Here is a 25168-nt window from a genome sequence, read left to right as displayed (position 1 = left end):
CTAGCAACACGCTTCTGTTCTGCTCACACGGCCAGTTTAGTTTTACCGGGTCAACAGATGGCGAGAAAGAAAAAAAAGAAAAAATCCAAATGCCACTAGACAATTTAATGTAAACACATTGACGCTTCCAAATAACATGCACTTGTGTTTGAATCTGCGGCGTGTGTTTCTCGGTGCTTACCTATACAGACGTCTATCTTGCCCTTGATGGCAGCTTCGTGGAGTGGCGTGTAGTTCCAGTTGTCTCGAGCGTTCGGGTCGGCCCCCTGACACAGCAGCAAGGACACCACCTGAAAGCAGCAAACAGAACATCTGCATGTTCTCTTTGTTTGCCAAAAAAATTGAATTCCAATTCCCCCCCCCCCCCCCCCCCCCCCTGAAGTTGGTGGCCCTTAATCAAGCAAGTTCGGAAAACTCTGACTCTGGCGCAATCCCGAGATTTGAAAGTTTTCCAAAAATGATACTCATTTTACCACCTTAAAATGAGGGAATACACTTTTTTTGTTTGACAAAACCTTTTCTTTTCATGTTACATGGTATTTTCAGTGCATCAGTGTTGCTTTGTCAGAAAGCATCCATTCATGAATTTCACCTCCATACATTACATCCATAGACTGTATATAAGAAGTGGACGTAATCACCATGTCTCTAATGGGACAATAATTCACGAATTTAGAAATAAACTGATGTTAATGTTTACTGAGGTAATAACTCAAGTGAGAAGTAGGTTTATTTACTCATTGACTTCTACAAAGTGCTCTCAGAGAAAAGCTCTAAAATTCCATTATTATTCCATTGACGACCGCGATTAAAGGCCGGGAAGATGAAAAGCATTAGCACATCTGTCACAGACGTTCCAAAACATCATCATCATGCGTGACCAGAATATCAAAAGTAGCAACGAAGGTCTCCTGGGGTTTTTTTGTCGATGTGATCAAACAGAGCAGATTTGCATGTTGGGACCGAATTCTTGTGAATAAAACTCACTGTGCCGCAGAGGCAGCCAAAACTACTTCATCTAAAGGGGTCGCTGGGCAAAGTCTCACCTCGGAGTGACCGAACGAGCAGGCGTTGTGAAGCGGGATCAGACCCCCGTCGTCCCGCGCATGCACGTTGGCGCCTGTCTGGAGCAGGTGGTCCACCACATCTCTCCGCCCAAAACCTGAGATAGACATCTCAGAGAGAGAGAGAGAATGAGAAAGAGAGAGAGAGATCGGCATTACAGCATTGGAACTGTGACGTCCAGATGGAACTACTTCTTACATCACATCCGCAACTTTGGCAGAAGTTTCCAGATACCCTGAAACGGTCATTGATGTCGATGGAAGCGGCAGATGAATTAAGGAGCAGCTGAAACAACAGGCTGCTGTATCGGTTTCATGTTCATAATTAATAGTTTCCTCTAAAAACGTATTTATTGATACATTTTGTTCCATTTGTTTTGTGAGGCACACGTGACAAGCTGTTTGCGAAACGCACCATACAAGGGAAGCTCGCCATGTCTTCACTACAAACGTGCCGCGGGACTCGAGAGAACCGGTTCATTCGTCAAGCTGCTGTTGATTAAGAAGGCTTGAGATGTACAACAGCCGTGCAAAGTCTTTCTTCCTTCATCTTTCTTTCTTTTTTTTAAATCTGCACCGATGAAAGAATTAAAAGCAGTCAAGTCTGCAGCTGAAGAGCTGAACTGAAGATGAGCTCTTTTTTTAATGGCCGTAGACCATAAAAAAGTACAGAGAGGAATAAAATGAAATTTTTTTTATTATGATGCATGTCGAGATGATTGAGTCTTCTTTCTGTCTCGCTTGTAGCAAAAATGAAGTTTAAATATGACATCTGTCATGAACTCATAAACGGAGATCTCAGCCCTTCGTTGATAATTTTAAAGTATGTTTCTACTCAAATGTTGCACAAATCTTAAGAGAACTTCCACATTTTCAACAAATGAACATTGTCCTCCCATCTATTCGTGAATATTCTAAGAAAAAGAGCAAAATTACCGCTGAAATGATGGAATTGTTGCACCCACACCTGTCCTTTACACCCGTGTTATTTGGGATTCTGATGTGACCCAGCGACGCCTTATTTGCACAACACTGGATGGCATCCATAGAAAAGATGCTTCCTCCACACTGTTGGGAATCATTTCACTACAACAAGCATAAGTAACTGTTCCACATGCATTACAGTGCAAAGCCACTTTCTGCTGTTATGTTGTTATTAGTAACATTAACACTTAATTAATACTGGTACCCAATTGCAAATAACACTTTACCAACAGAGAAAGAGGGATGGGGCATTTGTTTTAGACAAGAAAAGTCAGCATTAGGCCAGATGTAAATAATCAGTGGTATAACATATAATGGGTGCAGCATGGTAACTGTTACATTAATGCTATTGATAATTAACTGAACCGTTGATTGGCATTATCCTGAAAACTGTTGTTGTACAGCTAATGGCTAATGTCTGCCAATGTGTATTAGCTACTTGCTGGCCACTCCCACGCCCTGAAAGCATGCCTGCAGCTGCATTGACGGACTGAAAAAGATTACGTTTCTTCAAATGGTCATCTCCGTTATGTTTACCTGCAGCGAAATGCAGGGGTGTCGATTTACGTCCTGCCATGTCTTTTGCGTTCACGTTCAGCGCATCCACTTGTTTTTTCACCCTCGAAACATCCCCGGTCCGACAGGCTTCAAACAGCTCCCTGAAAGCCCCGTTTGCACCACCACCACCACCACCACCACCCCCGCCGCTGCTGCTACCGCTGCTACTGCTGCCCGCGTCCCCGCTGCCGGAGTCGGGCGTAGAGCCGGGGCTGGTCCCGCTACCTTCGGTGGTTGTCGGGGAGCTAGCGCTGCTGCTAGTGCTGCTGCTGCTGCTGCTGCTGGCGGTGAGGGCCAGAGCTGGGGAGGTGGTGGTTGTGGGAGAGGCAGGGGTTCCCTCACCGTCAACCCTGTTCTCCATCGCGCCTCCTCGGGTAAGCGGGGTGGCATCGTCGGTGGGTGCCGGCGGAGAGCCAAGCGGGGTGGCAGGGTGAGAGGAGCTGCGGGGCGGGGACGACAGCAGGGAGTTCGGCTGCTGCTGCTGCTGCTGAGAGGAGCGACGAGGCGTCGCCATTTTCACAACACAACAGCCCCACTAGCAACAAAAACACTGCCGACAATTTCCTGCCCAGGAGAGTCCAACTTCCGCTCCGGGATTTACTGGGATTACATGAATGGACTCTCTCCAAAACGGTTTAATCAAGCTTTAGTAAAATATCAGAATAACTTCATGAGGAACATCATATGTGTGCAGGACTACAGACTAAATACGTTCTTAAAATGTGGTTTACACAAAGGTATTCATCGCATTTTATGTGTTTTATTTTTCTCTGTAAAATGTTTGTATTACGAAATGTGTGTTTTCTCTTTGCTTATTGGATGAAATGAAAACTATTTGGGAGGTTTGTAAAGTTATGCATTTGCATGTTTACTCTAATTGAAAAGGAGAGCCCAATGAAAATATCGGAACGTTGGGCCTAACTTTTACACAAATGAAACATGTTTACCGTTATCTATTTATTTATTCATTGTATGCATCTTAAATTTGTTCTATTTATGTTTCATTTTGAGTTGTGTTTGTGCAGCCTACACCTGCTGGTACTGAGTTTGCATTTTCTCAAGTGTGCTAGTTATGTAGCAGAACGAATTAAACTATGAATTTAGCTTACGACGCATTATTGGCAGATACAATAAATTGATTTATTGGACTTTGTTGAGTCAATGTCCCTGTTATATTAATATGTGAGGTGTTATTTTAGCAGTGGAGGAGTTGAATGATGTCTGGCCTGGCTGCACACCATACTACCATCTAGTGGAGGTTGTTGGTAATATAGCTTCAGGATACAGGAGCTGTTACACCGCAAATACAACAAACACCGAAAACACTTAATATAAGAATATACCGTCAAAATACCTTTCTTTATCTTTTTAAAGAAATAACATTTTACAAATATCTAATTTCGCTGCTTTTAATAGTTGTCTAATGTATGTATTAGCACCCAAAAAAAGCATTATTGTATTGTAATAATTCATCAAAGAAGCTTAAAGAAAGGTGTTTGATTGATTGACAGGTGACTCAGCCCACTCTGCCATGTTAGTTTCCACACTGATCTTTATAGTCCACCTCAGCACTACTCAAGCTACACATTTTCAGTTGAAAAAATCGAAGGGGTATGTCCCAGACTACTGTATACGTCAACATACAATCTGTGTATTTTGACAATTAAATGTGCAGTTTTCCTGAGCTGAGCTGCATGTTTTGTACTGCAGAAAGACACCATTTACCCAGAAGAAAAACTACCCTAACATGATGAAATACACTTAATAGAAATAACAGAATATTGTAATAGTTTAATTAATTGGCCACCAGATGACAGCAGATAGGCTGCAAGGTGTGGGCTAAAACACGCTCCTAAAATTATTTCTTGATTGAACATATTTTTTCACATGCGAAATTATAATATAGACTGATTTGGGTCATATAATCAAGATCCTCATGTTTGAGTCAAAGGCAAGTTTGGCATCCTAAATCATGAGCATCCGTGAAGTAAAGTTCAGAAACGTAACATTTATTTTGTTCATAAACTTGAATAAACCCTGAAAGATATAAGCAGAAGTTTCTCTGAACAAAACCAAGTAAATAGAGTGGTCTGTCCCACTTTTTGATTTGCAATAAACTAATTTGCCCTTTTGTTGTGTGTCAGTCTTTTCTCCTCTTGGTTCATTAACACTTCATGGACAACAATTTCTCAAGTAGAAAAAGTAAAATTTCTATACTTTCCTTCAAATGGATCACATGCATGGTGTACACAATTCATGCTCATGATAACGAATGCTCAGGATCAAACTATCCAATAAATAATAGCACTTTGTGAATACATTACTAATTGTGAAGAGATCTGCAATACAGATGTGCTACGAATGAAAGTGTATGTAGATGGCACAAAAAAAAAAAACATGCCGCATCATGGTGACATGCAGAAATAAAAACATTTAAAACAGCTTTAACTCAACCATGATTTGTAATTTAGAACTCCTCTTTTACTCTCCGGGTGTTGTTATTTTGTACACACACATATGACACGTTTAAACAACTTTTTTTCTTCTTTATTTATAGAGAAAACATGACACAAAAGAGTAGTATTCCAAAACGGCCAAAAATGGAATAAAAACTATTTACTTAAAAGAACATTGTATCTAAAAAAAAAGGAGCTAGAAGAAGAAGAGAAACGTTTTCTAACGAGCTTCTTGGCAAAACTGTCCATAAAAGAGCAGAGAGCTTTTCAAGCTTTGTTTCAACTGTGGAGGGTGTGTTTGAAAAGCCATCATCTCAGTTTGAAGCCAACAAGGTCCAACTGGTTCATCACCGGAAGTCATCATCATGTCATTTTCTGCACCTTAAAATACATATAGGCCACAGTAGGCTACTACTAGTAGTGGGGATTATAGTATCAGCACCAAACAGCCAGTTAGATATGGAAATATACAATGTTTCACAATAGATCCTCTGTAGTTTTTTTTGTGTTCTTACGCAAGTAAATGAGGGATGTGACAGCTGATCATCACATGCTGTGACAACTGCTACAACTATGCTTCAGCTTGTAGAAGTCATAAAACAGGGCTGTTGTGTCACGGGATGAGTATGCGAGCTTCCGTCAGGTCGGTTGGTTGACATACCTCTCATACTTCCTTCAGCGGCTCTTTGTGTGTCAAAGCTCAACCCGGACCTGAAAAACAATTCCCAACCAACACAAAGCATCCCCAACGCCCTCACGAACATGCGACTTCACAGTTTGAATTTGTGCAGCCAGTGTACGCTCGTGTGCATTTAACACATTTAGAGATAAAGTAAAACTCAGCTGGTCAGGTGTCAGTTGCCAGTGTACTCAACTTCCTACTGAAATAAGAAGTTTTTCCTATTGTCAGTCTTTCAAAATAAAAGTTATAAGAGGGCCTATTTAAGAGGGTAACTCCATAGCAGGTATAATCACACAACTTAAGCAGTACAAATCGAATGGGATACTGATGACCGCTTGAAATGGAGTGGTCAATTTAAACAATGTAGTCTCTGGGCATATCATCAGCTGCTCTCAGGTTGTTCACTTCATTCACTTTCATGTGATAACAGCTTGTCACACTCACACCACAAGCTTTATGAGTCTTTGCACACTGATGTTGTTCATGTCCGGGCTCTTGAGCATCATTCACATTCAACTACTTTACCCTATGAAGGGACTTTAGTAGCATTTGTGAATAATCCACTTTCATGGAGATAACAGAATGACTTGAGAGGAAACCTCCAGAAGAGCAGGGGTGGTCAGAAAGAGAGAAAAGGCGATATAAACCAAGAGGTAAACAGAAACAGACAGATGTGCAGATACAAATATGTAGAAGGAGAGAGGACGAGAAGACACACAAGGAAGAACGCTATTTCAGCTGATGGCAAACATTTCCTGCACAACTACATTCCATTTTTATCATGAAGTCTGACTTGTTCTCCCAAAGCTGATTACCTCACTGGGAAAGCTAATGAATTGTGTAATGAAGACGTCCAAAAATAAACAAGTTCAATTTGCAAAAATAGCAGTCTGAAGTGTGTGTCTTTGATTTACCACTTAAAAGTCTCATCCTTGTTTCACTGTATTCATTGCATCCCAACCATCAGCATTGTGTTAAATATGTTGTTATATGACTCATGTTGAACACAATTTAGACAAAATAAAACTACGTTCATCTTTAAGTCGACGAAAAGCTGGAAAGTTCAAATATGTTGTGGTTCATCAATACATGTGTCAAACCTCCTATTAATCATTGTTTGATTGTTTATGTGGTGGCCTGCAGTCTATTGGCAGACATGTATTTCATCTGAGTCATTTAGATCATTTTTAATAAGTCATTTAATCAGGATTTGAGGACTACAATCTTACCAATCAAAGGGGTATAAATACAAAACGTTGTATCATTCTGAAGCTGATGATACAGGCACCACGAAAAATCGTATTTTTCTTGTTCTTTATCACTTCTATATATTTGCATGATAAAAGCCTGGTCGAAACTCCAGTCCTCTCTGCTGCAGGTGAAGATGAAATAGCTGTCGGTACTGCGCGCCACACCTGTCCTATTTGGGGACTGAGGCAGACGGGCAAGCCCCGCCTACTAGTAGGTTTCAGTCGGACTTGTTTCTTAAGAGCAGCTGTTGGGACTATCAGAACTCAGTCGCTCAGCTGTCTAGATTACCACACGGACTTTTGGGAGTACGCACACACTCACACATCAGCAACAGCAACAAACGCAACAGCAACCATGCCGAGACGATCAACGCAAGAGTGGATCCGGTTGTCTTTGCGCACCCCGGGCATCCTGATCTTCGGGATGGTTTTGGCTCCCTGCGGATGGATCCTGAACCTGACAGCCACCGTGGCCCCAAACTGGAGGACCCTCAACGACCTCCCCAACACCCCGGTAAATGAGTTCATCCAGCAAGGCATCTGGGAGATCTGCAGGTCCACCACTACAGACACGAGGATTGATTGTAACCTGCAGGACACCACGTATTTCGGCAACCAGATCATCGAGGTCGCCCAGGGTTTGATGGTGGCCTCCCTCATCGTGACTCTGATCGGGCTGGCCGTGGCCATCCCGGGGGTCCGCTGCTGGAGAGACAAGCCTAACTGGGTCGTGGCCGGCCTGGGCGGACTGTTGATCTTCCTCTCAGGAGTCATGACCATCATACCCATCGCCTGGTACACCCACATCCTCGAAGACATCTCAACGGTGACCCCTACCGTAGACGTGCGTGTCGGCTACTGCATCATCCTGGGCTACATCGGCGGGCTATTCGAAATCGTGGGCGGCGCAGTCATGTTCATCGGGATCTGCCGTTGCTGCGGAGGAAAGAACCGAGGGGAGACACGCATCGAGGAGGTCACGGGCCCCCGGTTCAGAAATCAGAAGCAGCCCACGAGACGAGTTGAAGTGCCAAGCCTGAGCCGGGCCAGGAGCAGCGCCAGCAGCGTCCCATACTCGAAGGACTCCCTGGATGAGGATGTGTCCTTCCCCCGGGCCAAGAGCCCAGCAGCCCCGTCAGTCAACAACACCTCCTACAGCGGCAGACCCTATGAGGCCGACCTATGAGAAGCACGTGTCACACATCTGGGTCTCCATGAGGACGACACCAAAAACCTATAGACGAGGAAAAGTACCTCGAGACGGACACAGCAATTTGCAGAATTGGACTGAGAGTGGGACATATTCTAGGAAGAAGCAATGGTAGTTACTCAATGAATTTATAACATTACAAATCCAACCCACTTTAGTAAAACTGTCTGTCATTTTCTGGAGTATTATAGTAATAACATAAAACATGCTCATAACATAAAGTTCAATTAATTCGTGACCATACGACATATTCTAGGAATAGGCTATTTCAGTGGTAAAATATCAAACACCGTAAATATTGTGAAATCTCTGTAAACTCACTATTAAGTGAAGCAGAATCACTTTCCAGGTCTCGTTGAGTGTTACACTGCCAACATTCGGACAGTTATAAGCTACTTGAAGGCATAGCTGTTAAATGATGTGAGGGCTGCAGTGATGTGGCTACAGATGAGTCATTATGGGCTAAAAGGTAGCCTAATTCTAACATTATGATACAGGATAGGTGTGTGATTCACGCAGTGCAGTAATTCATCCCATCTTTACCATTACTGCACTGCACAAGTGGAAGTGAAGAATTATGTATTATTGTGAGGGTGAAACATGGAGAGAAAACCTTCGTCTTTTACATTCTGCAAACCATGTTGAATTCCATTTGTAAATAGTTCTCATCTGTAAGGAACCTTTTGCATTTTTTTTGGGCTGTTTTTCCTCCATTTTTATGTAAATTCCGTATTCACGTGCACTTTACAATTACGACAAACCTTGTAGGACAGCAGGCCACCTGTTGAAAGTCATCCTGAGGTGATCAACATTCTCCAAGTGTTTAATAAATGCACGCTGTTTCCTAATTACAAAAGACTCTGTCCTATTCCTCAACTCAATGTATAAAAAACAAACAGTACTGCAGAGGTGCATGAATCGATTTTTTAGGATATTTGATGAGTGGAAATAGCTGCGGTCATGAATACAATGGGGGTAAAGTTTAATGTTTTGTCAGCAGAACGGTTGTAAAAGTGCCCGTAGAGCAAGAATCAAACATTTTAGAGAAGTATTGTATTCTATCATCCGTGATCAGAAGTCACAGAGACACTATTCAAACACACATATGCCTCCCTGTCTGCTCAGTCGTCACCTCATACATACACAAACAATGTTGCCCGACCGGTCTGAGAGGTTAGTTTCTTTCACCATCTTGTCGAACAACATTATACCTCTGCTGTTTAAACTGGCCTAACATCTCAAACAAGGCAACACTGTCGTGAACAACTGTCCCTCTGTAGCTCCCCGAGAGTCTTTTGTTGTTAATTTGGCCCCCGAAGGAATCATGATGCAGTTCTCCCTGCAGAACCTGTTGATCAGACATGGAGTAAAGAAAAGCTGTTTTTAAACTGGCACTGACAGCCATAATGAGTGCATCTGCTCATACTGATGGAAACACAAGAATTAGAAAGAGAAATATGGTCACTTGTGTTGAAACAACTTAACAAATAGTATTTAACAACCACTCTGATCGTGGTAACTCAGAGTAGTTGGTTGGAATTTAAAAAAACAACATAAATGCAGGAGAAATAATATCAGTAAGTCAGCTATTGTAATATTAGTCTCAATTAATTCTTAACTTTCTTGGTAAAAAAAGATGCTTCTCCATCTGAGCAGATTTCTCGAAAAAGCATTCAAGATGGGTTTGGTTTCAAGCTACCGTCTATTAAATTGTCGCCTAGAATGCAGTGACTCACGAAATTACGGTCCAAGATAAGTGGGGTGAGGGTGAAAGACGTCAATTATTTATAGCCTCATGCTCTTTAAAAAAAGTTGCATTGCACTTCCATAAAGCTGGGAGACTCTCAGGAGATGGATTAAAGAATTGCGCAAAACAATACATCAGATGCGGATTTAAGTTTCTAGCATGGGTCAAGCTAAAAAAAAAAAAGAAAAAAAAGCTGGATCCTGCATTTCCCATAATGCAACCAATAGCACCTTTATGTCAACACCCACGTTTTCTAGTTTGTAAAGCAGATTTTCTGCTAAACAGCTGCAGTCTCAAAGCCTGCTTTCATGAAGCAGGAGTTAGTGACTCGTGAGCACACTTCCCGGTTGATACCAACAGTTAGTATCACCTTAGGCAGATCCTTTCTGTTCCTGTCACAGATGCATGTTCATAGCCAGTCCGTCTGCATAATTGCATATCAGTCATTCCAAGTCTGTGTTCCGGTAGAGTTTAGTAAACACTGAATCTGATACTGTCGTGTAACAGGATCCCAGAAAGATGCTAAACAGGCAGCGGTGCATGTTTTGGTGCATCTCCAACACACACAGACATCTGTTTGTTGTCAGGGTTATTACACATTGACAACCTGTAGCAGAAGATGTGAACAACTTAGTAATGATTTAAAAGTGACGCACACATTTCTTTGTGTTATTTAAATTAATTAGATAATATTTTAAAAAAACACTCTATACTAATATACTAGCGGCTAGCATAGCTGTACACTGTAGCTAAAACTAAGTTAACGGACTCTGCTGTGAAACAAACTGATACAACAGTATTGAAATAAAGAGCTACAGTCGTCGTTGCCTCGTCTTTCATGTAAAGTCCTGCACATCTGCAAACAATTCATGTTAATAAGAAAGGATGCATCTTTACTTTGCTATAAAAAAACAAAACATGGAAAATATTATTAAAATCGACCAAAAGAGGACACAATACTATTTACAGACATCAGTGGCATTTATACAGTGGTTATGTATACATGATTTTGGTGTGACATACACACAGGACAAAAAAGTGTATGTGCAGAAATGGTATTTTAATCAGACAGTTGCTTGTGTTAGACATGTGCACTAACTGACTGATTGTGATGGTGAGTGGCTTCATAATTAAAAGTATACATGCCAATGAAATAGTCCAAGAGAAAAGATGCCCTTTGACAATTGTAGGGGCATGGACACTCGAATCACTTTATCCACACATCAGCTTGTTCAACATTTGCAAGGCTATGTCTGCACAGAGCTAACATGACAACATCTCAACTAATTCAAAGGCAATAGTTCAATAGTTGCTAGCACTTACCAGCAGGAGTCGTTATGGCCCAAGGCAGACACGGGTGAACACTTTATCAATGACCCTGTTATGCAAGGAATACAAAGGCCTAAGTAAGTAGACTCCCAGAAAGTTATGTATAGTTTAGCTGCTAAAAATAAACCCTACAAGTTATTTAAAAAAACAAGCCAGAAGCCAATGAAATAAAATCTGGCTTTTAATACTAATACAAACAATTTTAACAATTTTAAAATGAAGCATAACAGGATCTGGGAAGGTGTGCACACCCATTCGAGTTTCGAGTTATTGACCTATTCTCCTGCAAAAGTCTTTTGTTTTTCTCATGGCTTGTCAGTCACCTTTAACTTTCACGTGACAGATAAGACTCGAGATGGAATGTTGTGTGGCAGCGTTGAAAATCAACAGTGAAGTCACAGTTGTGGTAGTTTACTGAGGGCCTGAGCAAAAATGCATTACTTTTGTCATTCTCTCGAATGAAATCAGGCGCATATTAAAAAAAACCAAAGCCGTCAACAGGGTGTATTTTTTGTTCTTTTGTCAAACTAACCCATCACATCCCACAGAGAAGAATGACAAATAAACTGTTCAGTCACTTAGAATCCATTTATATACAAATATGAACATGCGCAGTATGCCCAACTCATCCTCATAATTTTCATCATGCTGTCACATGATCAAATTAAATCTACATGCAGTTTTGAAACATAGTAATTCAGTCAGAAATGTACAATAAAATCAGATAATACAGCAAAAAATAAAAAATAAACACTTTACACTGGCTGTGGAGTTGCTGTGGAAACATCTGAAGTTCCTCCACTTTTGGTTTGCAACCCCCGCATGAAGTACAAAAACATGGCAATAAGAACCGCTCACTATCACCGTAGCAGCCACCTGTGCTTCCCCTGTATTTAAAGGACACTACTCCTTTAAAAGAGAGCAACTGACGGGTGAACATTTGCATTATTTTACTTAAAGTATAGCAAGTCTTAGAGGACACAATCAGCGTATCTGTGTAAACAAGCTTCCGCACACATCGAGGAAGAAGGTTTTGATTAGGAGCAGATAGCAGATTAGGAGCAGATAGTTGTTGAACTCTACTTGTCTTGTTGAACTCTACAGGGCACCTTTAAACATGGAAGTTCCAAAAGTTAGTTTGTTTTCACACGTAATTGATTTTGGTGAAATCATTTTTCCTTCAAATGATTAAATAATGAAATTATTAAAATCAAATTACGATACTTTTACACACTTTACATTCTATACTTCAGTCAGATATCGACACCCAAATTGAAATCCCAGGCTGTAACACATTGTAAAGCATTGTATGTCAACCTCAGGTATGATGGAGATTTATCAACATTACACAACAATGTTGTAGACTTGTTTTGATGCCAGATATTTCCTGTTGACAACAGACAAAAAACACACAATTAGTTCATTTGTGAACATTTCATCATCTCATGTTAATGTGTTCGGTGTTGTGCCAACATGTGCAGGAATGTATAGCACCTCTGTTCAGCAAATAGCAGCTTCCAGCATGCAATAAAAAAAAAAAGAGACGCTCTTCAAAAGACGTTCCAAACATTCACTTCAGGCAGTTTTGAATTTTCAGTTACACCATGAATCCCTCATAATTCAAAGGAAATCCTGCTTTTCGTTGTATATATACACAGCGGGGGGCAAACACTGGGCGGGCCATGTTCTTTGGATTCTATGTTGAAGTTTCTGTTGCTCTTTTAATCTACTCAGCCAAAGTGACCATCAGTGCTGATGCTTACAATCACATTATTCTTCTCTATATCACAAACAAACCAGGTTCCTGTTTAAAAGAGAAGCCGAGTAGGAATTGTTCATCTTTTTCTCTTCTTTTGATGAGAGGATCAGTATTAACTTCATGAATATGGTGTTGGAGTCGGGATCGACTTAGCTTGGCGCCAAGACTACCGGTAGATTTTTGTGGAAATGTTTCACTGCTACGCCGATGACGTCCAGCTCTACATTTACACTAAATCCGTCACCACTGCTACACACTCCACCCTGAGTAACTATCTCACTGAAAGCAAGTCACGGATGCAAGCCAACTTACTCAAAATGTATTGTGATAAATCAGCGATGATGTCATCAGCCCCAAATCCCTCAGCCACTTACAACTGCTTTCTCACCATCTATAACTCCACTCTGTCTCCCTCAACAACAAATCCAATGTCCAAATAAGCGCTTCCCCCAAAATGTTAAAACTATTCCCTCAAAAACCTTTAACGTACAAGCTTTCAACAGAGTACCGCTGAGATTTCAGTACCTGGTCCTCTTCTTTTGCTTCTGCCTCAACTTGGCCAAGAGGAAAGCCAAGATCAGCACCCCGAAGATCACGGCTAGCACACTGAGGGTCAGCGGTAGACTCAAGGACCCGTTGACCGTGTCTTCGCAGAATTCCCCCTGGTAGCCCAGGACACAGTCGCACACCAAACTGCCGCCGCCACCCAGAGGAGGCGCGCAGGTACCGTGGTCGTTGCACTGAGTTTCTCCACAGGTTGGCAGGGCGAAGTCGATGCCTCCCAGGGGGGGAGGCGGGAAAGAGGTGGACATCGTGGAGGAAACACTGAACTGTTAAGGGAGGGAGTGATAAGTGGAGGGAGAATTGGAGAGGAGAGAGATGAATGGGGGAGGAAGCCACGCCCTAAAACACAATGGGGTCACACAACAAAGAGAAGACTGTATAGGTCAAATGGATGTCCCGAGATCAGGCGAACTCAAACATGTCTGCAAGTTTAACTTTTCACATGTGAAATCACATTTCAGCACTAGGTTTCTCCCCAAAGGAAGACTGTTTGCTATCAGCTCACAGCTCCTATTAAAGGAACAACCTGGTCCGAATGACATAATAAAAGCATGTTAAAGGGCACTGTGTGTTTCTGCCAATCCTAAAATCCGAAACCAAACAACGCATCTGTTGAACGGTGCCGTACACATTCATACCAAATGCATAAAGAGAGTAGGTTACAGTATCAAGCTTTTCAGATTCTCAACACAAGAAGAAACCCAGAGCACAATGTAGTTCCACTCTGAGCCACACAAGTAGACTGCGAAACAAAGTTTTGCAAATACTCGAGTATGTTAAGTCAACTTCAAGGGACAAGACTGACGATCATCCAAAGCCATTCAGCGTGTCGGTTATCTGATAAATACAGTAAGTCGTGAAGTTATTTTTACTTCTCAAGCATCTCGTCATTCAGGTTTCCCAGCAGCACAGAAAGATTGTATTCAACACCATCTTTGGAGCCGACTTTCACTCGTGAAACATTTCAAAATACGACTAAATGGAAAACATACTCACAGAAGCAACGAATGCAGACTTGGCGTCTTGAAGTGAAAGCTGGTGAGTTTTATTTTTTGATGTCCAGGTGTCTGTACCAAAGCTCCTGCGTCTTTGGAAAAGAATATCAAGTTCCTCTTTCAGTGGGGAATCTGCCACAAAGGGAAGGAGGGAAGAGGAAGAAAGCCGAGACCTGTAAATACCTGCCTCTTTTCTCCCCCCTAAACTCACACACACACACAATTACCTCCTCCTTCCTCATCTTTAAATGGGTTGAGTCATATACACGCACTGGCTCCCACCAAACATCCCCGACATGTATGGAGCAACTTTACATTTCATGAGAATGCAAACTAATCTTATGCTTCAGTTAATCGCTGACTCATGCTGACTCACAAGTCAATGCTCTGGCATCCCTGGGAAAAGTAAACTTTGTGTGGCACCTTTCAGACATGCGCAGGACACCAAATAACAAAGGAAAATACAAGTTGACGGAGAGATAAAGGTTTTCACTAAAAACGGGTAAATAATCACAATTGGATGCTGAACATTATAAACACGCAGGTTTACACACACAGCCCCCTAGCCTAAGGAGTATTACACCAGGATACAGTAGTTGTTTGCCAGACAATGAAGGAGGAGAATTAGGTGGAACAAGACAAGTTGGCAAGACCCGACATGCCTGTAACATTCAGCGCTTCACTGGAAAACTGCTGAGGGGAATTCTTTTAGGCCTTCAAGGGAAGCATTTGTTTTCAAGTAAGATTTGAGGAAGATTATATTTTTTAGCGGCATGCAAGCGATGCCAATGTTGATCAGTTGTTTGATCAAACAACTACTGGATGGAGTGCCATGACATTTTGGACATTCCTGGTCCCAAGAGGACAACTATTCCATGTCCACATTACCATATTGGTAATGCCTTCGATTTTCCCTCTTGCTCTACCAGCAGGTTCATTTGTCTTTTAGTGAAATCTTTGACTGCCATGACAACAGCCGTGCATGGTTCCCAGATGATGAATCCTAATAACTTCCGCGTCTCTGACTTTGCTGTAGATCTTTCACGTGAGTCATCAGGGGAGTTCACTCCAGGTGGAGATTGTGTAATATTTAGAGATTCAACAATACACTAGATGAGTGACTTTGCTTTCCCTATGCTCTGGTGTGCGGCAGAGTCAAGAGGACCTTTCATGGCTTCTGTTAAACTACCCGCCACCAACACAATTGTTGATACAGTATAAGAGGAAAGTAGATATTTATGTAACTCAGGTAAAGGCTAGGTGAATTGTACTGGTACTTTTGATCAGTTAAAGTAAAAAAAAAAAAAAGAAAAAAAAAAAGGATGCATGTTCCCCCATCTATCACGTTTGACAGATATACACGCGGAAGTATGCGAACAAAGGGATGTTTCTTGCCAAATACTTTTCTGTGGAAGTTGGACTGGATGACGAAAAGGGAACCAAAATGTCACAAGGACACATTTGATCGAAACTGGTATCAGATTACAAAATGGCAACAGACAAACAAGGAAATCCGAAACATTTTGGCAGCACACAGTCACTGAAAGGATGCCCTGTGATGGCACAGACACGCACACTAGACAGTAAGTAGACAGCGAGCCCATACGCATTAGACAAGCACAGCTATAAGCAGCATTAGTGAGATATACAATATAGTACACAAATATAAGTGTTGAAGAAACACCAGCAGCTCTGAACAATGACAAGACAGAAAGTCATGACAAGATTAAAGTGACAAATCTGTCTGGCTTTGACTCAAGGGCTGTGATGTGAAATATAGTAAGTGGAAATGTATATATAATCAATAAAGCAGCATGTTAAAACACACCCTCCTATGCTATCTTGCTTCCCCCATGCCACTGCTTGCTCTAAATCAAAATTTTAACTGCAACTCAAATTTTCCAGAATATTTGTCACTTTTCTGAAAGTTTGTGCTTTTGCTAAGAGCAGTAGAGACTCATTATAAAAACAAGTTTGACAAAAGTTTCCTAGAGTACAAAATGTAAACCGTTAGGTCATGTACAACAACTACCCCACCAGTGGCACTTTCCATTCATGTGTTATTATGTGGACAAACTACAAAATGACAAAACTATTTGGGAAACAAACAAAGACCCTCTGAACTTTCAGAAGAGAACCTTCAGAAGTTTTTCTTGTTTGAACGAATAAACGAAGCAGTCGGATTTTTGATTAATTTCTTTACCAATTTTTTAATGCACCAAAAGACAGCAGCAGAGGAATTCATCCTCAGACAATACTCGTGAATGCATAATGCAGAACTTCTATTGGCGCTGCAGTGACTTCAACACTAGCGGGGCGTTCTTCACATCTACTGGGGACTCCAGCTCCTGGGGAGAAGAAAAGACCGGGTTTATAAACTTATATAGATGTAATATTTTTAAATCAAAATGGTATTCTGTAAATTGAACTGGCCTGGAAGTTACTTTAGTCTGATTAGAAGGCGATCATGAATTTAAGTGCATGTCCGTCAAAAACATTAAAATGTAAATGTGTGATTTGTCACCATATTCATAACCGGATGTATTGGGGATTTTTCAGCAGTAAACTGATTAGGCAATTCTCAAATGAACCAGCTAATAGTATGAAAATGAGCCACATTAATGTTTTATACTTCAATAAAAAGAAGCATCTCTGCTCATGTATCCAAATGAAGTTACTCGGTGGCCTCAGGTTTTACCTCACAGTCTGATTCGTATTGTTCACGTGCCAGGTCCATGTGTGCCATCAGAGTTTCTTTATCCAAGGATCGTCTTCTGATGGACGGCCAGACTCTCCTGTTGAAATGAGATTTAAAAAGAGTTTGTTTTCTACATGGTCATGAGTTGCATAAAACAATATCTGTGAAGGGTTTTAAGAAAGGTCCAAGAGCCTCGTAAAAAAAAATTAAAATAAAAAAAACACTACAGCAACTGGCTTTCATGTTTAATTTCTAGTGCGTAAAGTGTCAGTGAAATGATCTGCAGTCATCATAAAAGTGAATCCCTCTGGCCAAGGTGCAAAAGAAACTTCTTCCTTGCGGTCAGTACCTTTTTACGAAAATAAACGCAGCAGCCGTCAGCGCAGCAAAGACGCCGAGGACACCCAGGATCAGAGCCACGTGGCTCCATCCAGTTTCTGCCTCTTGACAGGACTCTCCCTCGTAACCAGCCACACACTGGCAGCGAGTGACTTTGCCATCTGTGACGCAATTGCCATGACCGTTGCAGCGTTGGAGATCACAGGATGGAGAGTCTTTCTTAACTGGGAGCTCAGAGTTCTTTTGGACGTTGTTGGGGTGAGGAGAGGAGTTGGACTGGGGAGGGCGGCCATCACTGGATTTGGTCCAGAAAGACGCAGAGTTTGTGTTTGGACCTGAAGAGAAAGTCAATGTTGGCGATTATGGGAAATGTAATCAACGTTCTTGAAACTTTCAGGTATCTCTAAAGCTAAATAAAAAAAATAAATATAAAAAAGACTTAACACAATTAATTGTCATCCTCAATTATTGCACTGTTTTAGGGCGGGATTGGAATTGCTGTAGTTAGAATTAAACAATGAGAACCATGTGGATAAAAGCAATTAAAGATTTGGATATCTCACAGTCTTGTTCATCCGACCCGTCTGCGCAGTCCACCTGTCCGTCGCAGAACTTTCTGCTGCCGATACATTTGGTACCGTCCGAGCAAGATTCTTCCCCCGCGGGGCAGTCGGGGAGCGGCACACAGGAGGCGGCATCGACGGCGTAGAAACCCTGGCCGCACTTACATGCGTGACCCCCGGGATAGGGCAGGCACAGATGGACACATCCGCCGTTGTTGTTGGAGCAGCCATTAGTTCCTGGAGGAAATGTGTGAGAGAGGATTAGCAAATTAAGAAACAAAAGCCTTAGTCTTTGGAAGGAAATCAAAGAGACAGCTTCTCACAATTAAAATAAAGCATGAGCAAATAAACTAAATAAACATTTGCGGTATGATTGAAAGAGGATGGGAAGAGACTTAGATTTATCATGAACAGCGGCCCACTGAATTTGAAATTATACTTCTTAATAATTGATCCCATGTTTAGATATCACCTCTTATAGCCTGAAACTGCAATGAGGTTATGATTTTATTTAGAGCAGTCTTTACTTTCAGTACCTCACAGGCCTCAAAGTGTCAACAGTATTTATCGTTTACATCAACTTTCACTAAGTCTCCCTGGAGTTTATTGTTGTGTAAAACTGTTAAGACACATTTCTGTTCATCTTAAATGTCCTATTGTGTCTACATACAGTTGTTTGTATCACGCAGTAACGAGGAAATAACTGGCACACAGCAGATCACGCATTAGCCCTCAGCCGCATGTCAAGCAACAGTCTATTTTAGCGCTGTACACCAATCAGGGCTTCATGGCGGTGTCCTTATACAGTCTGATTTGGCACTGTGAGGACACTTCAGTGCCAGGTGGGAAACGTGATACTGGGTTGTGTTGATAATCGTGAAAGAGGATATTGGGCCTCTGGCTGCGTGCCAATTAACACTACTTTGTGAATATGCACAATATTTCATTTTATCATGTGCAAAGACTTAAGAGTTTAAATTTGTATACAGTAAAATAGTCACTGCATTTGTATGTGCACTGTTGCGCATTACCACAGCATCACTACAATTCTTGCGTTCGCACAAACTGTCATGCAGAAATTGATAACTGACTATTCCGGCACCACAGCATTCAAGAGCGTCTTGTGACGTTACGATATGATCGACTTCTTCGGTTGGCTGTGCATCTTTGATTGAGATGATACTTTACCGTTTATGAAGTACATTCATGTTAGTTATATTTGAGCATCAACAAACTTTGCCTAAAAACCAAATTTTTGCATACGCATGCCACTGCAACACACTAGGATCTCGCACAGCTTGCCAAGTCCCTCTGCAGATATCACATCGCTCTGCCATCTATTAAACTCAAACTGAACCCGAGTCTTTTCATTTCTGTGTTACATTCCAGTGTTACTGGACACCCGAGTGTCCAGTAACACTCTTCTTCCTGCATTTAGAACCAGAAAGCAGAAGCGGTGAGGTGAAAACATTAGCATGCAGATGCCTGACGTACGACTCAAAAACTAGTTTGGTAGGCTTTTGTTTTCCAAATTAAGCAGACAGTGTGCTGCAAGCATTTTGCACAACATGCATGGGGAGTAATTATTGCATTATGCAAAGAGTCTCCCACATGACACATGTTGGGAAATTGGCGCTAACCACCTGCTGGTAAATCAGCATTTCGACTGCCTCTGGACATGGTGACTCAGCAGTTCAGTTTACAGGAAACAGTTTACCCAGACAGGAATTATATTGCCCCGACCAGACTGTTCCCAGCTCTGTGATGTCTTCTGGAACTATCTAACTTTGTACTTTTTTTTAAATTTTTTTTTTAACCCGTGTAGAAAACACAGCACACAAACAATCACTTGCTACAAGTAAGAAACTGCACTGTTTTTAAAGCCAGCCATGTGTATTCACCGAAATATAATTTTAGTGTTTTCATTTGCTTTATGCTATTTAATACCATTGTATATTGCACTTGTGGGTCTCACTGCTTTATTTCTGTCATAATAATACGCCATCTCTTTAGACTTCTTGCATTCCCAGTCTGCTCTGGAATATTTTAAAGTCCGGTCATGCCTCACCTGCCATCTAGTGGCCATTGGACAGTCTCTCATTGGTGTCAATCCTGTTCCCTGCTTTCATCTCAACAATGAACCCCAGTATACATATGGGAGCTTTCACAACAAGTTTACCAGATCGATCAGTCGTTTACCTCCCTGCTGCAGACCAAGTCAACGGTGTTGAAGCTTGATAGACACCTACCAGACTGACTGTCGTTGCTGTAGGCTTGGACTTCCACCATCCTGGTCTTTGTCTCAAACCACAGTTGGTTTGGCTGGAGACCGTCGCTGAACCACAGTTTGGTTAAATCTACACAGTTTGAAAAGAAGCAGCGGAAATTCTGTAAAACGTACACAAAACAGTGCTGAAATCACAGTGGGAGTGTTCATTAGTCAGGTGTGACGGACAGGAGAAAAGGTGCTGGTGGTAAGTAGATGTTTTAAGATGTACAACAGTATAAATTGCTGAGAAGATGTTTCCTAAATAATTCATTGTTACATTAGTCTGCTGCCTGGAGGGGATAAAGATGGATGAAACAAAGGTGAAAGCCAAGATTTATGAGAAATGTAATGCTACAGCAGGACCGAACAGGTTATTAGAGTGGAAGTTAAAGAATACACCAAGCCCCGAGACTTCCTCCCAAAGACACTGTGGGTGTTTGAGTCTTCAAAAAAGTATTTGGTATTATTGAAAGCTCTGTTGCTCTTCCAGCCTTACCTTTGTCCACGGTGACCCAGAGGAGGATGCCCTCAATATGTGTGAAGGCGGAGAGAAGGCCCGATCCTGTTTTGTACTGTTTGTATCCTCTTCCATCCACTCCAATAGAGCTGATTACATCCTCACCTGGAGAAAATGAGTAACCAGACAGGTAAACACAGGCCAGCAAAAAAATAAAAATAATAATAAAAAGTTGTCATCAAGTGTGTGAAATTGATTTGATTCCTCACCTGTGTCAGCCCAGTAGATCATGGTTCCGTGATTGGAAAAGACCAGCGAGGTCGGGATGCTCGATTTCCTCCACAGCACAGCTTTGTTACGGCCATCCATCCAGGCGCAGCCCACCTCGGTCGCGTCCACGATAGCGGCGTAACAAAGTCGTCCCGACGGGGGGTGCACTGCGATGGATGTTGTGCACTGAGAGGACGAACGAGACCTGGGATAAGTTTACCAGGAAATGCAATATAACTGCTAAATAATTGTCTTGGAGCAAAGAAAGTCAACGGGTCAACCAGAGGGTCGAGCTGGTTCGGGTGCGCGTACTAGAAAATGTCACTGGTTCGGTTAAAGAGTAGCATTGCGAGTAAGTACTGAAAAACTTACAGAAACACTTAGAGAAACAACAGTCACAGCCCTCGCCCCCCATCTCCGTCTTACTGTCAAACACACCGAGCTGTGGCGCTCCAGTCCGAAAATATATCTGCTAAACAGATGTTGATAAATAATCTTGAAGCTAGAGACTCGAAAAATGACACTAAACAATTCAAATGTATCGTCTTGGCCTATTTACATTTTGCAAAAGTCACAGTAATCCTTCAAAACTAATGCTCTGAATACAGGAGTCCTTTTGTCAGGACAATAGACAGTCAACAAGGGAAGTACCGCAGCAGAGTCAAAAGAAGTTGTAGCCATGAGAAACGCATGTCGGGAGGAAAGAGATGAGCAGAGCAAGTGCGAGCAGTGAAGCCGAGGCCAACTTCACCTTCAGCGTTGCCTGCAGCAGCGAGGTGGTGTAGCCTTCTTGGCGAGAGGTCACGTGGAGATCAGGCCTCGCGGTGCTGCTCCAGTACAGGTTGGCGGTCACCCAGTCAACTGCCAGAGCTGTGACTTCATCATCCTTGTGCGACGGAGAATTTTAGTTCCCAGAATTAAAATTTGCCATTAGAAATGCTGACCGGCCTTTCTTCCTCACCTGCCATCAACTATTAAGATCTTTTAAAAGGTAAATCATAATAAAGCATTCAAACCTAAAATCAGCCTAATTGTAGATTTGTTTTTGATGAACAGATCAAAGCTAAACTAAGAGGGTAATTATTAGAAGACACCAGGGACTACTAATATATACATAGTGAAACTGTAAGGCTATTTTGTCAACTACAGTAACTGTTTATGCTACAATGTCAATTCATGGCTTGGGTCCATCAACAAATAAGTGACAAAAAGCCTGAAACAACAAACTATTTATGCACTTAAACAACCTTTTTGTCAGGATTTAAGAAATGCTCATTTCCTTTGAAAGGCTGATTATGCTTACCTTCAGCTGGAGGATCTGTCCAGCAGGTGTCAGTCCCTGTCTGGACCTGGAGTCGCTCAGTTTCAGCACATCCACAGATCGTTGTCCTGCATCAGCCACATACAGAGAAAGGTCCTGCATGGACAAGTCCAACGCGGAGGCCTCGGTTACTCCGGGCAGGGTTAAAGCGCGGCCGTTTGGCATCTTTTTCAGAGCAACGCCATCGCGACGCATGGAGTTCAAGTGAATCTGCGAGTTGTGGGAAGATGAGGAAATGAGACAGAGCAGGAGAAGAAAAGTGTATTAATCAAAAAAGGCTTCCAACCAGAAAGGAGAACATAAGTTTCTCAGGAGTGTTTGGCAAGCAAAGGCCTGCAGGTTCTCTGGTCTTTACGACACAATGACAGCATTCACCTGATAGACTGTGGTAGGAGACAAAAGCAGGATGAACGTTAACTCCGGCGGAAGAGAGCAGGTCATCTTGTCCTTGGAAAGCAGAAGCCCCTTTGGGCACCGGCAAACCGCAGAAGGGGCCCTCGCTGACCCCAATGCTCCAGACTTGCGTCTCGTCGCCGGGGCCAGGAGGCAGAGGTGGGAGCAGTGCAGCTGGTCACAGGGGTTGGATATGGTTGGCTGGGAAAAGGTATGCATCAGCTGGGGAGAGAGGAAACATGCGTATCAAGGCTGTGACTTAATACTGTAGTCGTTCTGCTTAAGTACATATTCAGCTGCGAGGATAAAATACTGACCCGAAAAGCTGTATTCCTGAAATATGGCAACTTCTTAGATATTCATAGCCAACAGTGATGTATTCATGAAATCTATACATGTTCAAATGTGGTTTGCAACCACAGGATTAGAAGTCGAAGAGCAGATTACTCAGCTTTCAGACACCAAGAGAAAAATACAACTTTATTACAGATATGCCAATATTTCTTAAAAGAAAATTGGAAAGTGTGTCGCAAATGAGGCAAATCACCACAACATGTTTTGGATCTGCCAATCCCTGCTGCAGATCCCATTGACATTCATGCCACTTCATATGGGTGATACCTCCTGAAAATATTTACAGCGGCAGCAAAAATAAAAAAATAAAAAAGGAGCAATCACTTGTAAATGGTTCCAAGCCGACCCGTCTACAGTAGATAACTGGCTTGAAATAGTCAAAGATATTCATGAGATGCAAAGACTGGTTTTCATACTAAGATTGAGAAATTATTCATTATTGCAAGATGGACTAAATATTTGTGATGAGTTTGGTAGTTTGCCTCAATCAAAAAATTGTTGACTCACTTTCAATCCAAACGGCTGTCCCGGTCTCTTCAGAAGAACCTTTTGATCTTTGCCGGTGTTCTTGTCGGCCGAGCGGATGGTTCTTCTTTTCGTGTCAGACCAGAAGACTCTGTCATTGAAGACCGCCACGGAGAAAGGGCGCGGCGTTTCGGCTAACTGGAGGATCTAGCGAGAGAAGGGAAGCCGGCATCAGCGTTCCACCAGCTGAAACCACAAACGATCCTCAAACGTCAACTATGTGGTGCTTACCTTGACGTTGTCTCCGTCCAGAGAAGCAGAGCCGATGCAGCGCAGCTTCTCGTCGGCCCAGTACACCCTGTTGTCCAGGGGGTCAAAGGCCAGACTGACTGGCCAGATCAAGCCTTTGCTCACCACCACCTTCCTCTTTGAACCGTCCATCCCAGACTGCCCGATCTGAGGGCTGCTGCCGATCTCGGACCAAAGCATCATCCTGAAAATGTCCATTACGCAATGCATGGAAAGCTGAACGATATGGGTTGAAAGTTGGGAACACGTTTTTTTCTTTCGTTAAAATGGAGCACCTTACCCTTTGTATGGCAGCAGGACCAATGAGCTTGGCTGCTCCAGATCTTCACCCAGGACCACAGTGTAGTCCTGAGATCTCACCGTGGTATCACTCAGCTTCACAGCCAGAATCTGCCCCACCAGTCCATCCACCCAGTACAGGTTCTTAGCAACCCAGTCCACTGCGATGAAATCAGACTTCACTCCTATAACGAGAGTCTAATTTTCAGTCTCAACTCTCCAAATTATTTAGCTGGGGGGCTTAAATCAAGCACATTCAGTCCGTTTTCTTCAAATATCGTCTATTAATTAAGGGAACCAGACCAACACAACTGTATAGAGTTCCTGAGACAGCCATACCTTTGATAAGTGTCCCTTTGCTCATTGAGTTGGTCATGTCGGCCCAGCGGATGCTCTGGTAGTCTGGGCTCAGCCAGTAAACTCTCTGTTGGGCCCAGAGATAATCCAGTGTGAAGACCGGTCGATTGGCAGAGGACAGACGACGCAAGGAGCCGCTATGGACTCCCAGGATCAGGAGCTCCGACTGCACCGACGCCAGAAGCAAAGGCTCGTCTAGAGACGGAAACATGACCGGTGAGCTTTTGTCTTGCTCCTTTCCAGAGTGAGTAGTAGAGGCCAATACAACAGCAGAACAATCCAAGAGCAAAGATCATTATGTAAACAAAATTTGATGGTCAGCTGCTAGAAAAGGATTGTATTCACATAACATAAGAATTCAACTGGACTTTTCCTTGAACAAGCCGAGAGGGCGTCGACACACTGCACCTTTGGACTTGCAGGTTGTGTTGTCAGGCTCCAGGTAGAACCCAGGGAGGCAATGACAGACGTAGGCGCCACGGGTGTTCAGGCAGGT

At 42.5% G+C, this 25168-nt stretch overlaps 3 protein-coding genes across 4 annotated transcripts in view; 1 reads left to right on the top strand and 2 right to left on the bottom strand.

The window, feature by feature from the left end:
• The window catches only part of LOC306792438 (poly [ADP-ribose] polymerase tankyrase-1-like), a 59424-nt gene extending 56295 nt beyond the window's left edge, over positions 1-3129 (bottom strand). Inside the window, exons 1-3 of the mRNA XM_079289555.1 lie at positions 2586-3129; positions 1047-1162; positions 182-290 (exon numbers count right to left, since the gene is read on the bottom strand). Of these exons, the coding sequence (XP_079145681.1) occupies positions 182-290; positions 1047-1162; positions 2586-3120 (760 nt within the window). The 5' untranslated portion in view covers positions 3121-3129. The remainder of the gene's footprint in view (positions 1-181; positions 291-1046; positions 1163-2585) is intronic.
• Positions 3130-7280: 4151 nt separating this feature from the next.
• On the top strand, positions 7281-8951 carry LOC306792427 (claudin-23-like). The gene has a single exon (XM_079289538.1). It carries the CDS (start codon positions 7350-7352, stop codon positions 8178-8180), a length of 831 nt encoding a protein of 276 aa, XP_079145664.1. The 5' UTR covers positions 7281-7349; the 3' UTR covers positions 8181-8951.
• Positions 8952-11854: 2903 nt separating this feature from the next.
• Positions 11855-14894, bottom strand: LOC306792633 (uncharacterized protein). 2 transcript variants are annotated; one of them, XM_079289886.1, is made up of 4 exons: positions 14826-14894; positions 14600-14730; positions 13565-13942; positions 11855-12667 (listed from the first exon to the last, which is right to left on the bottom strand). In XM_079289886.1, exons 3-4 carry the CDS (start codon positions 13849-13851, stop codon positions 12625-12627), a joined length of 330 nt encoding a protein of 109 aa, XP_079146012.1. In that variant the 5' UTR covers positions 13852-13942; positions 14600-14730; positions 14826-14894; the 3' UTR covers positions 11855-12624. The 2 variants fall into 2 exon arrangements, with proteins under 2 accessions (XP_079146012.1, XP_079146011.1); XM_079289885.1 differs by having other exon boundaries at positions 13565-13869.
• Positions 14895-25168: the final 10274 nt, after the last annotated feature.

The sequence above is a fragment of the Melanostigma gelatinosum genome (assembly GCF_949748355.1).
Source record: "Melanostigma gelatinosum genome assembly, chromosome: 18".
In the NCBI taxonomy this organism is placed as follows: Eukaryota; Metazoa; Chordata; class Actinopteri; order Perciformes; family Zoarcidae; genus Melanostigma; species Melanostigma gelatinosum.
This window is presented reverse-complemented; position numbering and strand designations above follow the sequence as displayed.

Excerpts from the sequence above, each read along its gene's own strand:
- LOC306792427 (XM_079289538.1), top strand. The coding sequence starts at position 7,350 with ATGCCGAGACGATCAACGCAAGAGTGGATCCGGTTGTCTTTGCGCACC.
- LOC306792633 (XM_079289886.1), bottom strand. The coding sequence starts at position 13,851 with ATGTCCACCTCTTTCCCGCCTCCCCCCCTGGGAGGCATCGACTTCGCC. Across the intron at positions 12,668-13,564 it reads AAGCAAAAGAAGAGGACCAG|GAAATATCTGGCATCAAAAC; the intron begins GTACTGAAATCT and ends TGTTGTCAACAG.